General features: G+C 45.2%; 1 protein-coding gene across 1 annotated transcript in view; it reads left to right on the forward strand.

Moving 5' to 3' along the window:
* Positions 1–18646, forward strand: part of LOC311137003 (cGMP-inhibited 3',5'-cyclic phosphodiesterase 3A-like) — a gene marked incomplete at both ends in the record, with an annotated part of 393392 nt that overhangs the window by 32499 nt on the left and 342247 nt on the right. The window contains one exon of the mRNA XM_084171331.1: positions 11157–11309. Within this exon, the coding sequence (XP_084027457.1) occupies positions 11157–11309 (153 nt within the window). The remainder of the gene's footprint in view (positions 1–11156; positions 11310–18646) is intronic.

Below are 18646 nucleotides of genomic sequence, written 5' to 3' on the forward strand. Positions count from 1 at the left end.
TGTACTACAAGGGTATGGCCATAGTGCACTACACTGTGGGGCTCATCAAAAATATAGCGTGGCTCTCCAGTATATACAATACCGGTCAAAAGTTTTAGAACACCTACTCATTCAAGGGTTTTTCTTTATTTTTACTATTTTCTACATTGTAGAATAATAATGAAGACATCAAAACTATGAAATAACACATAGGGAATCATGTAGTAACCAAAAAAGTGTTAAACCAATCAAAATATATTTTATATGTGAGATTCTTCAAATAGCCACCCTTTGCCTTGAAGACAGCTTTGCACACTCTTGGCATTCTCTCAACCAGCTTCATGGAATGCATTTCAATTAACAGGTGTTCCTTCTTAAAAGTTAATTTGTGGAATTTCTTCTTAATACATTTGAGCCAATCAGTTGTGTTGTGACAAGGTAGATAGCCCTATTTGGTAAAATACCAAGTCCATATTATGGCAAGAACAGCTCAAATAAGCAAAGAGAAACGACAGTCCATCATTACTTTAAGACAAGAAGGTCAGTCAATACGGAAAACTTTCCCTGTTGTGTTAGGGATCCCCTCGTTAACACTCCACGACCACACCTTTATGGCCACAGAGGGTTCTCACAGGGTGGTCGCGAGAGTGTCAGGGTAGGTGTCTCGGTGTTTCCGTTGGCGCAACCACGGTGGAAAGTCCAGACAGTACCTCCACCGTGCGCATTTCCCCCGAATACCTAGATTTGGCGCACGCGTTTTCCAAAATGCAGGCGACCAAATTACCACCTCATCAGGTGGGGGATTGCGCTATAAACCTCCGGGTAGATGCTGTGCCTCCCAGGAGTCATGTGTATCCCCTATCACAGCCTGAAATGGAGGCTATGGAGACATATGTCACCGAGTCCCTGCACTAGGGGTTTATACGTCCCTCCACTTCGCCCGCCTCCTCAAGTTTCTTTTTTGTGAAGAAGAAAGACGGCGGTCTGCACCCTTGTATTGACTACCGATCACTAAACAAGGGGACGATATGATTTAGTTATCCTCTCCCCCTCATTCCATCTGTGATCGAGTCAATGCATGGGGCGCGCTTCTTCACAAAATTAGATCTCCGGAGTATATACAACCTGGTGCGTGTCTGAGAGGGGGACGAGTGGAAGACAGCATTCAGCACAACCATGGGGCATTATGAATACCTGGTAATGCCTTTTGGTTTGATGAATGCTCCATCCGTGTTCCAGTCCTTTGTGAATGAGTTGTTTCGGAACATGCTTGGTCGCGGTGTAGTGGTATACATCGATGACATTCTGGTATATGCACGCCGAGCATGTGTCCCTTGGCCTTCATGCCAAGGCAGAAAAGTGTCTGTTTTTCCAACAGTCTGTCTCCTTCCTCGGATACCGCATTACCACCTCAGGTGTGGAGATGGAGGGAGATCACATTTCAGTCCAAAAACGGTAAAGGAGGTGCAGCGCTTTATTGGCTTTTCCAACTACTATCAGAGGTTTATCCAGGGCTTTGGCAAGGTCGCAGCTCCCATCACATCTCTGTTGATGGGTGGGCCATCCCGGCTCTGCTGGTCTGCTGAGGCTGACAGGGCCTTCAGTAACCTGAGGAGTCTGTACACCTCAGCCCCGGTACTGGCCCACCCGATCCATCACTACCATTCGTAGTGGAGGTGGATGCATCCGAGGTAGGGATAGGCGCGGTCCTATCTCAATGATCCCAAGCTCCGCCCCTGTGCCTTCTTCTCCAAGAAGCTCAGCCCGGCGGAGCAGAACTACGACGTTGGTGATCGGGAGCTGTTGGCTGTTGTCCAGGGGCGAAACACACTTTCCTCATCTGGACGGACCACCATAACCTGGAGTACATCCGGGCAGCGAGGAGGCTGAACCCTTGCCAGGCCAGATGGGCCCTATTCTTCACCCGGTTTGATTTTACACTATCATACATCCCGGGTAAGAAGAACGTGAAGGCAGACGCGCTGTCACGGCTGTACGACAGAGAGGAGAGGCCCAGAGACAACACCCCCATACTCCTGGCCTCCTGCATTGTGGCGCCAGTAGTTTGGGCAATGGACGCGGATATAGAGCAGGCGTTATGCACAGAACCATCTCCACCTCAGTGGGCTGCAGTACGTGCCTGCTCTTGTCCGTGACCGTCTGATCTACTGGGCACACACGTCCCCCTCCTCTGGTCACCCAGGTATCGGTTGTACAGTGCGCTGCCTGACCGGAAAGTACTGGTGGCCTACCTTGGCTAAGGACGTGAGGTTGCATGTCTCTTCCTGCTCGGTGTGCGCCCAGAGTAAGGCACCTAGGCACCTTCCAGCGGATAAGTTACAGCCTTTACCAGTTCCACAATGGCCATGGGCTCACCTGTGTATTGATTTCCTTACTGATCTTCCCCTCTATCAAGGTAACACCACCATCCTGGTCGTTGTGGACCACTTTTCCAAAGCCTGCCGCCTCCTTCCTCTGCCTGGTCTCCCCACGGCCCTGCAGACCGCGGAGGCCCTCTTTACACACGTCGTCCGGCACTACGGTGTACCAGAGGACATAGTGTCTGACCGGGGTCCCCAGTTCACATCCAAGGTCTAGAAGGCGTTCATGGAACGTCTGGGGGTCTCGGTCAGCCTGACCTCTGGTTTTCACCCCGAGTCTAATGGGCAGGTGGAACGGGTGAATCAGGATGTGGGTAGGTTCCTGCGGTCCTACTGCCAGGACCGGCCGGGGGAGTGGTCGGTGTTCTTGCCTTGGGCCGAATATGCCCAGAACACTCTCCGTCACTCCTCCACTAAACTAACACCATTCCAATGTGTTTTAGGTTACCAACCAGTTCTGGCACCGTGGCACCAGAGCCAGACCGAGGTTCCTGCGGTGGATGACTGGTTTCGGCGCGCGGAAGAGACGTGGAACGCTGCTCACGTCCACCTCCAATGCGCTGTGCGTTGTCAGAAGGCCAACGCTGACCACCACCGCAGTGAGGCCCCGGTCTTTGTACCGGGTGATCGGGTCTGGCTCTCGACCCGGAATGTCCCCCTCCACCTGCCCTGCCGGAAGCTTAGCCGTTCAGCCGCCCTGCCGGAAGCTTAGCCGTTCAAAGTCCTGAGGAGGATAAATGAGGTTACCTATGCGTTATTACTCCCACATGATTATCGTTTTAACCCCTCGTTCAATGTGTCTCTCCTCAGGCCGGTGGTGGCTGGTCCGCTCCAGGAGTCTGAGGTGCGGGAGGTCCCTCCGCCTCCTCTGGACATCGAGGGGCCCCGGCGTACTCCGTCCGTTCCATCCTGGATTCGAGGCGTCGGGTGGGGGGCCTTCAGTACCTCGTGGAGTGGGAGGGGTACGGTCCGGAGGAACGGTGCTGTGTCCCAGAGATGGATATCCTCGATCCCTCCCTGTTGCGGGATTTCCACCGTCGCCATCCGGCTCGCCCTGCTCTGCGTCCTCCTGGCCGTCACCGAGGCCGGTGTCGGTGCACTGCTGGAGCTGCGCGTCAAGGGGGGGTACTGTCACGACATCCTCTGAAGCTGCCTCCTCTCCTGGTTCGGGCAGTCTTCCGCGTTCGTCGTCACCGGCCTTCTAGCCACTGCCGCTCCCCATCTCATCATTCCATTTGTTTTGTCTTGTCTATTACACACACCTGGTTCATATCCCCTCATTAGTACGTGTATAAGTGCTCCCTCTGCCCCCTTGTCCTTGTGGGCAAGAGGAATACCAACAATGACGAGACAGCCTACAGGGAGGCGGTGAGGGCCCTGGCGGAGTGGTGCCAGGAAAATAACCTCTCCCTCAACGTCAAGGAGCTGATTGTGGAATTCAGGAATCCACATCGACGGGACTGCAGTGGAGAAGGTGAAAAGCTTCAAGTTCCTCGGCGTACACATCACTGACAATCTGAAATGGTTCACCCACACAGACTGTGTGGTGAAGAAGGCGCAACAGTGCCCCTTCAACCTCAGGAGGCTGAAGAAATTCAGCTTGGCCCCTAAGACCCTCACAAACCTTTACACAATTGAGAGCATCCTTTCGGGCTGTATCACCGCCTGGTACGGCAACTGCACCGCCTGCAACCGCAGGGCTCTCCAGAGTGTGGTGCGGTCTGTCCAACACATCACCGGGGGCACACTGCCTGCCCTCCAGGACACCTATAGCACCCTATGTCACAGGAAGGCCAAAAAGATCATCAAGGACATCAACCACCCGAGCCACGGCCTGTTCACCATGCTAACATCCAGAAGGCGAGGTCGGTACAGGTGCATCAAAGCTGGGACCGAGAGACTGAAAAACAGCTTCTATCTCAAGGCCATTAGACTGTTAAATAGCAATCACTGGCCGGCTACCACCCGGTTACTCAACCCTGCACCTTAGAGGCTGCTGCCCTATATACATAGACATGGAATCACTGGTCACTTTAATAATGTTTACATACTGCTTTACTCATTTCATATGTATATTCTGTATTCTATTCTACTGTATTTTAGTCAATGCCACTCCGACATTGCTCGTCCTAATATTTATATATTTCTTAATTATGTTCTTTCACTTTTAGATTTGTATGTATTGTTGTAAATATTTAGATACCACTGCACCTTTGGAGCTAGGAACACAAGCATTTCGCTACACCCGCAATAACATCTGCTAAATATGTGTATGTGACCAATACAATTTTATTTTGAGTAGAGTAGGGTGGAGACTCATTCTGATACTACAGGTAGAGTAGATTAGTGACTAGAGTAGAGGCTAGATTAGAAACAGAGACTAATACTGCAGGGAGTGGATGGAGTAGAGACTACTACCAGCTACTAGCCCCACATCTGAATATTTCATTCAATGCTTTCATAGAATCTTTCATTTTGAATCTTTATTTGATGGAGATAGAGTGAGATGTTTACTTGATATGATGTAGTTTGATGGAGCTATGTTCATTATCAATATATTGATGTGTTCAGTAAATTTGAGTGTTCAACTCTGTAATTTTGTTATAAACAAAATTAAGATCGTAATTGTTTTGTCACCAACATATTTCCCAGTGAAATTAACATCACACTAATTTAGGAATTGAAAAGTTGAAAGTTAGTGTTTAACTCTATATAATGTCTTCACAACCAGAAAACATCATAATTAAGATGTAATTTGCCAACCTTCGCCCGCTGGGGACTAGCCCGCACTTGAACCCTTAGCAGACTGGTGGGAGTTAGAGTGAAGAGTGAGAGGAACAGCAGTGTGTATGTGTGTGTTTCTATGTGTATGCGTGTGTCTGTGTGTGTGTGTGTGGCGGAAGGGCTGGTGATAAAATTTTAAAGATGTGCCATTTTAGCCCCTACATTATTGAACACCCCCAGCGAACAGTGAATAACTACTGCATAATGCAGCGAGGTCTCCGCAATGTTTCAGCACAAAATCTTCAGGAGACTTTGGCAAACACACACACACACACACCACACAAACACATTACCCTCTTCTTAAAAGACAACACTTATTTGTTTGTGGCGTCACACCTATGTATACTCTAACGAAACAGACTGTATATTCACTACATTCAAGCACAAATTCATTGAAAGAATGACCTTGAGTTAGGCCCACCTATGCAGAAACTCTCCCTTTGGCCCGTGATGCTTAGTGAGGTTAAACCAAAATATTTATTAATAAGGATGATATGCATTTGGAAGAGATGTTGGTCCTGTATGCGCAGTGAATGGATAGGGAAGTGAAAGGATGCCATTGTGAATTATACTCAAAATAGAGGAGAGGTATAGGCAACCAGTTAAAGAGATTCTCCGGTACTTTTGTATACTTTTTAGCCAGTAGTTCTGAAAGTAGCACTCACGAGACAAAAGTTGTCCCTGATAATTGCTTACTACGTCACATAGTTAAAGAGATTCTCCGGTACTTTTGTATACTTTTTAGCCAGTAGTTCTGAAAGTAGCGCTCACGAGACAAAAGCTGTCCCTGATAATTGCTTACTACGTCACATATGTGCAGATATGTGCCCCACCTCATTGCTCTTTCTTTGCTGTGTGTGCTCTTGCTAGATGTCACTTAAATGGCGAGGGGCTGAAGCTCAATAGTTGAACTCGAATTGCTAGGGGGCTGACCCACGTGGGGTAGAATGTAGCGAAAATGGAGCAGCACAGCTTCCAGAAAAACACTTGCTTTCAAACAACAGATTTCATGGCTAATTGAGGTAAGACAGTAATTCTGCTCATAGATTATGCATGTATGAACTACACATTTACACATCCATTTAAAAAATACTTAATAGTTGCCAAGGTTCCGGAGTAGTCTTTAGGGCTTCTGACAGAGGTTTCACCTTGGAAGTCTAGCTGACTAAAATATGGAGGCCAGTGTGATAAGTAATATAATGTACTTAAGCAATAATGCCTGAGAACCCGGAAATGATCGCGTGACAACTCCCGACAAGGGCCGTTCTGAGGCCCGCTGTCAGAAGCCTTAAAGACATGCTCCGGAACTTTGGCGACTACTAAGTATTTTTTCGTTAGTTATTTTCAGTTATTTTGACCAAGTCGTTCATTCTAATCATTCGACGTTGCTATGCTAAACAAATCATTGGCATGTAGCTAGCTAGCAGAGATTCAATGATGATGAAAGACAAGAACTTCAATAAATAATGATTTAATAAATATCCAATAGGCCTACATAGGCAACAACTATTATGGTTGGTGAGTCCAAGCTAACCAAGCTACGCTGATTAATGAATGAATGGAATTCTGAGTGTTTACGGTTTTCTTGGTGAATTATTAGTTTCACGTTCATTCTTGGGCTAGCTATCCTACTGGCACTGGAGCAATCACATTTGTAAAATGATACATTGTTGCACAGGTCGTAGAGGCAGACAGGTAGGTCTATATAACCCCCAACTGTTGCAAACCAAATAGTAGCATGGAGAAATAATGGGAGGGAGATGAAGTTTATGAATATCCTGCCTAGTGCTGGCCATATCAGACGGATCCAAAAAACTATGCTGAATCTTCCAGTATTGCTTTCTAGGCTTCTACCTCTAAGCTGTCCCATTGGTTTTGGTGGTGGATGTATGACAAAAGGAAACACTAAGAGATGGCCATCTAAACTCCTGAGTGGCGCAGTGGTCTAAGGCACTGCATCGCAGTGCTAACTGTGCCACTAGAGATCCTGGTTCGAATCCAGGCTCTGTCACAGCCGGCCGCGACCGGGATACTCATGGGCGGCGCACAATTGGCCCAGCGTTGTCCAGGGTAGGGGAGGGAATGGCCGGCAGGGATGTAGCTCAGTTGATAGAGCATGGCGTTTGCAACGCCAGAATTGTGGGTTCGATTCCCACGGGGGGCCAGTATAAAAAAAAATTTAATCACTAACTGTAAGTCGCTCTGGATAAGAGCGTCTGCTAAATGACTAAAATGTAAACTAGTGTAGGTTTACTTACATGTACCATGACTAACACAAAATCTTGCCTCAGGGTAACAGTCAAGTCAGCGCTTCTAATAAACTGACGATTATATTGTCAGTAACTATGCATGAACAAGTCAGGCGACATCTTAAAAACATACATAAATCATTATTCCAGTGACCTGTGGTGTGGTGCCTCATCGTTGTCTTTTCCTTTAAAGGGTAACGTGAATGTGTCTAAAACAGTGTCTATGGATGCACGATGCTGTTCTAAACACATCTGACATGAGTTAGGGTTTTGTACGTCCAAGGACCTCATGCTCACATGGTCCAGTAAAACATACTGTGTTTTATACACTCTCTGGATTTAAACAAGAGAGGGCAAACATAAAATGAAGTAGAAGTCCCGGTTAGGCTGGATGCACTTTGCCACTGGTATAATTCAAGAAATATACTTTATATGTAATTCAGTGTTGATGGTTTGATCCATCTCCAGGTGAAGTCAATGGTGAAAGATTGTATCCTGAAGAGTTAGAGCGGTTTCACTTGCATTACAATTCATCTGTAATACCATTCATTAACGGTCTGAATTAAACAAATGTTTTTATGAGATTTATATTTTTGAATTGGGGCGGCAGGTAGCCTAGCTGTTAAGAGAGTTGCGGCAGTAACCGAAAGGTTGCTGGTTCGAATCCCCGAGCCGATCAGGTGAACGATCTGTTGATGTGCCCTTGAGCAAGGCACTTAACCCTAATTGTTCCTGTAAGTCACTCTGGATGAGAGCATCTGCTAAATGACTAAAATGTAATAACTCTAACTCACTATACTGACTTCCAAGAAGAAAAAACTAGCAAAGAATCTAATAGGAAATTGTTTTGTCTCAGTGCCCATAGCTTGTCATAGTTTCTGATGATTTCCTACTCAGCTAATACAGTATGTGTCGGTATACTGCACATTTTCTCAAGTATAAATAACTTATAACACAGAACATATTTGGGGTTCTGTCCCAAATGACTCACTATTCCTTATATAGTACAGTACCTTTATTTTTTATATTTTTTTGTTTTTACACTGTCAAAACACATAGCTGTCCCATAGTCTATAATGGCGGAGATGGCTGCTGTTTTACGGGCTCCTAACCAATTGTGCTATTATGTGTGTTTATTCACATAATTTGTAACTTATTTTGTACATAATGTCTCTGCCACTGTCTCTTACCACCGAAAAGAGCTTCTGGATATCAGCACAGTGATTACTCACCTCGTACTAGACAAAGATTTTTTCTTCAACAAGTCGGAAAATAAGGATTTACTTCAGACACCCGACAAGGCCCAAATCCCTGTCATTCGCCGGAGAAAGAGATGGAGATATCTGGGACGTAGGTCGGGATGCCTTGTAAGGATCCGACGGCGAGTGGGTAATCTGCCTCTTCCATCAGTCCTATTAGCCAAAGTACAATCATTAGATAACAGAATTGATGAGCTACGATCACGAATATCCTACCAACGGGACATTAAAAACTGTAATATCTTATGTTTCACCGAGTCGGGGCTGAACTACGACATGGATAACATACAGCTGGCGGGAAATACGCTGCATCGGCAAGATAGAACAACGGCCTCCGGTAAGACAAGGGGTGGCGGTCTGTGTATATTTGTAAACGACAGCTGGTGCACGAAATCTAATATTAAGGAAGTCTCAAGGTTTTGCTCACCTGAGGTAGAGCATCTCATGATAAGCTGTAGACCACACTATTTACCAAGAGAGTTTATCTATATTTTTCGTAGCTGTCTATTTACCACCACAAATAGATGCTGGCACTAAGACCGCACTCAATGAGCTGTATACAGCCATTAGCGAACAAGAAAAAACTCATCCAGAGGCAGCGCTCCTAGTGGCTAGGGAATTTAATGCAGGGAAACTTAAATCAGTTTTACCTCATTTCTATCAGCATGTTAAATGTGCAACCAGAAGAAGAAAAACTCTAGACCACCTTTACTCCACACACAGAGACGAGTACAAAGCTCTCCCACTCCCTTCATTTGGCAAAAACTAAAGCAGGAAGCACCAGTGACTCGGTCAATAAAGAAGTGGTCAGATGACGCAGATGCTAAGCTACAGGATTGTTTTACTAGCACAGACTGGAATATGTTCCGGGATTCTTCTGATGGCATTGAGGATTACATCACGTCAGTCACTGGCTTCATCAATAAGTGCATCGATGACGTCGTCCCCACAGTGACCGTATGTACGTACCCCAACCAGAAGCCATGAATTGCAGGCAGCACTGAGCTAAAGGGTAGGGCTGCCGCTTTTAAGGAGCGGGACTCTAACCCGGACACTTATAAGAAATCCCGCTCTGCCCTCCGACGAACCATCAAACAGGCAAAGAGTCAATACAGGACTAAGATTGAATCGTACTACACCGGCTTCGACGCTCGTCGGATGTTGCAGGGCTTGCAAACTATTACAGATGACAAAGGTAAGCACAGCCCTTGAGCTGCCCAAGTAACACTGAAGCATGCATGAGAGCATCAACTGTTCCGGACGACTGTGTCAACATTCACAAGGCCGCAGGGCCAGACGGATTACCAGGACGTACTCCGAGCATGCGCTGACCAACTGGCAAGTGTCTTCACTGACATTTTCAACCTGTCCCTGACTGTGTCTGTAATACCAACATGTTTCAAGAAGACCACCATAGTCCCTGTGCCCAAGAACACTAAGGTAACCTGCCTAAATGACTACAGACCCGTAGCACTCACGTCTGTAGCCATGAAGTGCTATGAAAGGCTGGTCATGGCTCACATCAACACCATTGTCCCAGAAACCCTAGACCCACTCAAATTTGCATACCGCCCCAACAGCTCCACAGATGATGCAATCTCTATTGCACTCCACACTGCCCTTTCCCACCTGGACAAAAGGAACACCTACAGTTGAAGTCTGAAGTTTACATACACCTTAGCCAAATATATTTAAACTCAGTTTTTCACAATTCCTGACATTTAATCCTAGTACAAATTCCCTGTCTTAGGTCAGTTAGGATCACCACTTTATTTTAAGAATGTGAAATGTCAGAATAATAGTAGAGAGAATGATTTATTTCAGCTTTTCTTTCTTTCATCATATTCCCAGTGGGTCAGAAGTTTACATACACTCAATTAGTATTTGGTGGCATTGCCTTTAAATTGTTTAACTTGGGTCAAACGTTTTGGGTAGCCTTCCACAAGCTTCCCACAATAAGTTGGGTGAATTTTGGCCCATTCCTCTTGACAGAGCTGGTGTAACTGAGTCAGGTTTGTAGGCCTCCTTGCTCGCACACGCTTTTTCAGTTCTGCCCACACATTTTCTATAGGATTGAGGTCAGGGCTTTGTAATGGCCACTCCAATACCTTTACTTTGTTGTCCTTAAGCCATTTTGCCACTACTTTGGAAGTATGCTTGGGGTCATTGTTAATTTGGAAGACCCATTTGCAACCAAGCTTTAAAACCTCTTCATCACGAGGTTCCCCATATCCGGGGTACTCCTCCCGCAATCTCAAACAATGACGTAGTACGGTTTTTAAACGTGTGAATACCTGAATGTTAACTTGCCCACACGCAAGTTTACTTACAATAGAATGCTATGTGTATTATTTATTGTCACTGAATGATCACTTTAGTCAACAGTCTCATAGTTCTAACTATTTATTTTATATATCTGACTGTTTTGAGTCAGATTTGTCAATGAATGAATACAAGTGTGTTTTAGTCATGATTTTCTTTTCTCTTTTGTCTTGTTTGCACAGTGAAGATGACTATAGGGGTGATGAGCCACAGCCAGAGCATCTGCCTCCTCAGCCACAGCTTACCCTTCCTCAGGCAGAGCCTCCTCTTCCTCAGCCTGGCCGCTTGTCTAGACAACGCACTTCTGCTCCCCTCCCTCGGCCACGGTCTTCATCGTACACTGAGTCCCCTGTAAAGAGCCCTCAACCCAAAAGAAAAGGGAAAGCTTTCTCAAAGTCAGCGTATCCAAGTAAGTGTGGTGGAGGTAGGCCTGCCACTCCAAGAGTCGGGGAGGAATAAGAAGATAGGTGGCATAATAGAGAAGAGAATGATGAACGACCAGACCCAATCCGGTTTATGCCCACCAGAGTCCCAGGCCCCACAATCGACACCACTGCGTCATGGTCTCCCCTTTCACTCTTTCAACTGTTATTTAGCACTTCGGTTGGCTGCACAATAATTTGCAACACTAATGCAAATGCTGCCAAAAGACTGCAGTCCGGACTGAAATTCGCTAGGATACCACTAACGATGAGAGATTTCTAAATTTTCCTGGCAATTCTGCTATACTCAGGGCTTGTCTCTGTACACGAGAGGGGCACCTACTGGAGGAAGGAATGGCCATATAATTTCCACTTCCCTGGAGACACTATGACACGAGACCGTTTTGAAGCAATCATGTGGTCACTGCACTTGAGCAAACCAGAAGACGATGAAGCCAACAACACTAAAAAAGGCACTGCAGAATATGATAGACTTTTCAAGATCAAGCCCCTGTACACTGAGCTTACCAATGCCTGCAAATCACATTTCCAGCCATACCAAAACATCTCCATAGACGAAAGAATGGTGGCATCCAAGGCGAGAATAAGTATGCAGCAATATATGAAAGCAAAGCCCTCTAAGTGGGGGTATAAATTATTTGTACTGGCTGACTCTCATACTGCTTATATGTGGACTTTTTTTGTTTATGAAAGCAAGAGTGTGTTCACACCAGGCCAGGGACTAAGCTACACTTCAGTTATGGACTTGATGACATTCCCTCTACTTGGTGGGGGCTATACACTTTTTGTAGACAATTTCTATTCTAGCCCTGACCTTTTTGAGGAACTACGTAGAAGAAGCACTGGTTCCTGTTGGACAATTAGAACGAACAGGATTGGTTTCCCACAAACCAAAAGGAACAACCTGCCAAAAAAAGCAGAAAGGGGAGATTTGCGGTGGATACGCAAAGGAAATGTATTATTTGTAAAATGGATGGACACACGTGAGGTAACCATGTGCTCTACTGTACATGAAGCATTTAGTGGACAAACTGTCAAAAGTAAGGTAAAAGAGGGTGGTGTATGGCAGACTAAAACTGTGCCCGTCCCAGATGCGGTAGCCGACTACAACCGGAGTATGGGTGGAGTGGATTTATCCGACGCATTGATTGGATACTACAGTGTTCACCACAAGACGATGAAATGGTATAAGACTTTTCTTTTTCATTTTGTTGATATTGCTGTTGTAAATAGTTTCCTACTTCACAAAGAACTCCATAAGTACAACCCCACTAAGCCGTACACACAGAAGAAGTTCAGGGAAAAGCTACTCACAGAAATGGTGAGCTTTGCTAAACAGTCTGAACCACAACCTCCACCACGATCACCACCAACATCCTGCATGCCAGAATACTATGGTGATGATGCCAGAAAAGACAGGAAGAACTGTAGGAGATGTCTGGATGTTGGCATCCCCAAAGTGAAAACACCTGTGTACTGCAGGAAGTGCCAAGTCCCTTTGTTCTTTACATCAAAGCGTAACTGTTTCAAGGATTGGCACGACAGCAAGTTTTAGGGTAAAAATAGTCTACATTTTGTGTGACTACCCACCCAAGGACACCATATCATTATTTATAGTTCTGGGATGTGTGGACTTTTTGTTTTTAAATTTGTTGTTTATAGTTTCTAATAAATCTGCTCAGTTTGGAGTCAAACTTTCCCATTGTGTATGGTTTATTTGAATGGGAACACGTATAGAAGTCTGGGAGAACATTGGAAACAACATCAAAACAGTTTTTGATGGAATGTACACATATAGTGATATGTTAGTGAAATTAAATGACTTTTGCTGTCTGGTACCTGATAAAAGTCAACTGGCACTGATGGTGCCCAAATCTACCCAAATGTCTCCATTTGCTAATCCGCCTAAACATACTTCAACTAAAACCCCTACAACTTTGGTTTACTTTACTTTATTGGCATTAAACTTCACATAAGTACTCATCAGATATTGGGCTATGGTCCCATAGTGTTTAGCAGCTGCATAAGTCCAATAAAGCATTCCCTATAAAACCTGAAGTTACTTTCAGGCGGAATAAAAACCTCCCAATTTATGCTGTGTTCTAGCTTCATGTACTCTGACACACTAATACCCACATTAATAATTTCACTGTCACGGATGCCGCCGAGGCTGCTCCTCCTCCTTGCTCGGGCAGGTTTCGGCGTTCGTCGTCCCCGGAGTACTAGCTGCTACCGTTTGATGTTTTCGATGTTTGTTTTGTCATGTCTAGTTAGTGCACCTGTTTCGTATTCTGTATTGATTGTGTCACCTATAAGTTCCCCTATGTTATGTTTGTATCTTGTGTGTTATTGTTCCACCTGTCGTGTTTTGATAGGTTCGGTGCCTTGGCTCTATATAGTTATTTACGCACTCCGCGTATTTTGACTCTCCTTGTTGTTTTACGCACTCCGCGTATTTTGACTCTCCTTGTTGTTTTACGCACTCCGCGTATTTTGACTCTCCTTGTTGTTTTACGCACTCCGCGTATTTTGACTCTCCTTGTTGTTTTACACACTGCGCGTATTTTGTTCGCCTCCAGTGTTTTGAGGTCGTTTATTTTTGTGTCTATTTTCAAGTGTTAGTAAAGTCGTCTTGACTTATCCTCTGTGTCCTGCGATTGACTCTACCACCGCATCCACATCAGCACACTCTGACATTCACTTCAAGATACATCTCACATGTGTTACCTTTCTTTTACTACCAAGATGTTTATAGCCCTTGTCGTTTTGGAGCTATACTCTATTCAATTTGGACATGCATTTTCGAGGCAGGCACTTTAGCCAGGTGCCTAGTGATTAAGAGGTTCACTTCCTGACTGATGTCTTGAGATGTTGCTTCAATATATCCACATAATTTTCCTTCCTCATGATGCCATCTATTTTGTGAAGTGCACCAGTCCCTCCTGCAGCAAAGCATCCAACAGCATGAAGCTGCCACCCCCGTGCTTCACGGTTGGGATGGTGTTTTTCTGATTGAAAGCGTCCCCTTTTTCCTTCAAACATAACGATGGTCATTATGGGCAAACAGTTATATTTTTGTTTCATCAGACCAGAGGACATTTCTCCACAAAGTACAATCTTTGACCCCACGGGCAGTTGCAAATCGTATTCTGGCTTTTTTATGGCGGTTTTGGAGCAGTGGCTTCTTCCTTGCTGAGCGGCCTTTCAGGTTATGTCGAGATAGGACTCGTTTTACTGTGGATATAGATACTTTTGTACCAGTTTCCTCCAGCATCTTCACAAGGTCCTTTGCTGTTGTTCTGGGATTGATTAGTGCTTTTCGAACCAAAGTACATTCATCTCTAGGAGATAGAACACGTCTCCTTCCTGAGCGGTATGATGGCTGCGTGGTCCCATGGTGTTTATACTTGTTGTTTGTACAGATGAACGTGGTACCTTCAGGCGTTTTGAAATTGCTCCCATGGATGAACCAGACTTGTGGAGGTCTACAGTTTGTTTTCTGAGGTCTTGTCTGATTTCTTTTGATTTTCCCATGATGTCAATCAAAGAGGCACTGAGTTTGAATGTAGGCCTTGAAATACATCCACAGGTACTGTACACCTCCAATTGACTCAGCTGAGGTCAATTAGCCTATCAGAAGCTTCTAAAGCCATAACATCATTTTTCTGGAATTTTCCAATCTATTTAAAGGCACAGTCAACTTAGTGTATGTAAACTTCTGGCTCAATGGAATTGTGATACAGTGAATTAGAAGTGAAATAATATGTATGTAAACAATTGTTGGAATAATTACTTGTGTCATGCACATTTACATTTTAGTCATTTAGCAGACGCTCTTATCCAGAGCGACTTACAGTTAGTGAGTGCATACATTTTCATACTGGCCCCCCGTGGGAAACGAACCCACAACCCTGGCGTTGCAAGTGCCATGCTCTACCAACTGTAGATGTCCTAAGTAGATGTCCTAACCGACTTGCCAAAACTATAGTTTGTTAACAAGAAATGTGTGGACTTCAACTGTACGTGAGAGTGCTATTCATTGACTACAGCTCAGCGTTCAACACCATAGTGCCCTCAAAGCTCCTCACTAAGCTAAGGACCCTGGGACTAAACACCTCCCTCTGCAACTGGATCCTGGACTTCCTGACGGGCTGCCCCCAGTTGGTATGGGTAGGTAACAACACATCTGCCACTCTGATTCTCAACACGGGGGCCCCTCAGGGGTGCGTGCTCAGTCCCCTCCTGCACTCCCTGTTTACCCATGACTGCATGGCCAGGCACGACTCCAACACCATCATTACATTTGCTGACGACATAACAGTGGTAGGCCTGTTCACCGACAACGATGAGACAGCCTATAGGGAGGAGGTCAGAGACCTGGCTGTGTGGTGCCCGGATAACAACGTCTCCCTCAACGTGATCAAGACAAAGGAGATGATTGTGGACCACAGGAAAAGAAGGACCGAGCATGCCCCCATTCTCATCGACGGGGCTGTAATGGAACAGGTTGAGAGCTTCAAGTTCTTTGGTGTCCACATCACCAACAAACTATCATTGTCCAAACACACCAAGACAGTCGTGAAGAGAGCACGACAAAGCCTATTCCCCCTAAGGAGACTGAAAAGATTTGGCATGGGTCCTCAGATCCTCAAAACATTATACAGCTGCACCATCGAGAGCATCCTGACTGGTTGCATCACTGCCTGGTATGGCAACTGCTCGGCCTCTTACCACAAGGCACCACAGAGGTTAGTGAGTACGGCCCAGTACATCACTGGGGCCAAGCTTTTCTGCCATCCAGAACCTCTATACCAGGCCCTAAAAATTGTCAAAGACTCCAGTCACCCTAGTCATAGACTGTTCTCTCTGCTACCACATGACAAACGGTACCGGAATGCCAAGTCTAGGTCCAAAAGGCTTCTTAACAGCTTCTACCCCCAAGCCATAAGACTCCTGAACAGCTAATCAAATGGCTACCCTAACTATTTGCATTGTCACCCCCTCTTTTACGCTGCTGCTACTCTCTGTTTATTATCTATGCATAGTCACTTTAACTATACCTACATGTACAGTGAGGGAAAAAAGTATTTGATCCCCTGCTGATTTTGTGCATTTGCCCACTGACAAAGAAATGATCGGTCTATAATTTTAATGGTAGGTTTATTTGAACAGTGAGAGACAGAATAACAACAACAAAATCCAGAAAAACTTATGTCAAAAATGTTATAAATTGATTTGCATTTTAATGAGGGAAGTAAGTATTTGACCCCCTCTCAATCAGAAAGATTTCTGGCTCCCAGGTGTCTTTTATACAGGTAACGAGCTGAGATTAGGAGCACACTCTTAAAGGGAGTGCTCCTAATCTCAGCTTGTTACCTGTATAAAAGACGCCTGTCCACAGAAGCAATCAATCAATCAGATTCCAAACTCTCCACCATGGCCAAGACCAAAGAGCTCTCCAGGGATGTCAGGGACAAGATTGTAGACCTACACAAGGCTGGAATGGGCTACAAGACCATCGCCAAGCAGCTTAGTGAGAAGGTGACAACAGTTGGTGCGATTATTTGCAAATGGAAGAAACACAAAAGAACTGTTAATCTCCCTCGGCCTGGGGCTCCATGCAAGATCTCACCTCGTGGAGTTGCAATGATCATGAGAACGGTGAGGAATCAGCCCAGAACTACACGGAAGGATCTTGTCAATGATCTCAAGGCAGCTGGGACCATAGTCACCAAGAAAACCATTGGTAACACACTACGCCGTGAAGGACTGAAATCCTGCAGCACCCGCAAGGTCCCCCTGCTCAAGAAAGCACATATACATGGCTGTCTGAAGTTTGCCAATGAACATCTGAATGATTCAGAGGAGAACTGGGTGAAAGTGTTGTGGTCAGATGAGACCAAAATCGAGCTCTTTGGCATCAACTCAACTCGCCGTGTTTGGAGGAGGAGGAATGCTGCCTATGACCCCAAGAACACCATCCCCACCGTCAAACATGGAGGTGGAAACATTATGCTTTGGGGGTGTTTTTCTGCTAAGGGGACAGGACCACTTCACCGCATCAAAGGGACGATGGACGGGGCCATGTACCGTCAAATCTTGGGTGAGAACCTCCTTCCCTCAGCCAGGGCATTGAAAATGGGTCGTGAATGGGTATTCCAGCATGACAATGACCCAAAACACACGGCCAAGGCAACAAAGGAGTGGCTCAAGAAGAAGCACATTAAGGTCCTGGAGTGGCCTAGCCAGTCTCCAGATCTTAATTCCATAGAAAATATGTGGAGGGAGCTGAAGGTTCGAGTTGCCAAACGTCAGCCTCGAAACCTTAATGACTTGGAGAGATCTGCAGAGAGGAGTGGAACAAAATCCCTCCTGAGATGTGTGCAAACCTGGTGGCCAACTACAAGAAACGTCTGACCTCTGTGATTGCCAACAAGGGTTTGCCACCAAGTACTAAGTCATGTTTTACAGAGTGGTCAAATACTTATTTCCCTCATTAAAATGCAAATCAATTTATAACATTTTTGACATGCGTTTTTCTGGATTTTTTTGTTGTTATTCTGTCTCTCACAGTTCAAATAAACCTACCATTAAAATTATAGACTGATCATCTATTTGTCAGTGGGCAAACGTACAAAATCAGCAGGGGATCAAATACTTTTTTCCCTCACTGTACATATTACCTCAATTACCCCGAGTAAACAGTGCCCCCGCACATTGACTCTGTACCGGTACCCCCTGTATATAGCCTCACTACTGTTATTTTTATGGTTATTTCACTGCTTTTATTTTTGACTTATCTATTGTTTACTTATTTTTCTTAAAACTGCATTGTTGGTTAAGGGCTTGTAAGTAAGCATTTCACTGTAAGGTCTACACCTGTGGTATTCGGCGCATCTGACAAATAACATTTGATTTGATTTATCAGGTCATATTTTCAGTATACAGCAACTTTTTTGGTATGTCTGAATATTGAATAGGCCTACACATTGGAAGTTGAGGAAAAGACAAGTTGTCCATATTTTAATGAAGCCAATTTCATTCCTAGTTTATAGCCTAAATGATTAATGGTCTTTTTGAAATTTGTTACGAGTTAAAACAAAACCTTCTAGCACATACTGTACTCCAGAGAGAGAGAAAGAGAGAGCTAGCCAGCCAGTGTTTGGCTTGACTTACAGTGACAGTGGGACATCCTGTGTGACTGTTCCCCCAACGTTTACAATCGTCAG

The sequence above is a fragment of the Coregonus lavaretus genome (assembly GCF_964263955.1).
Source record: "Coregonus lavaretus genome assembly, chromosome: 11".
NCBI classification, from domain to species: Eukaryota; Metazoa; Chordata; class Actinopteri; order Salmoniformes; family Salmonidae; genus Coregonus; species Coregonus lavaretus.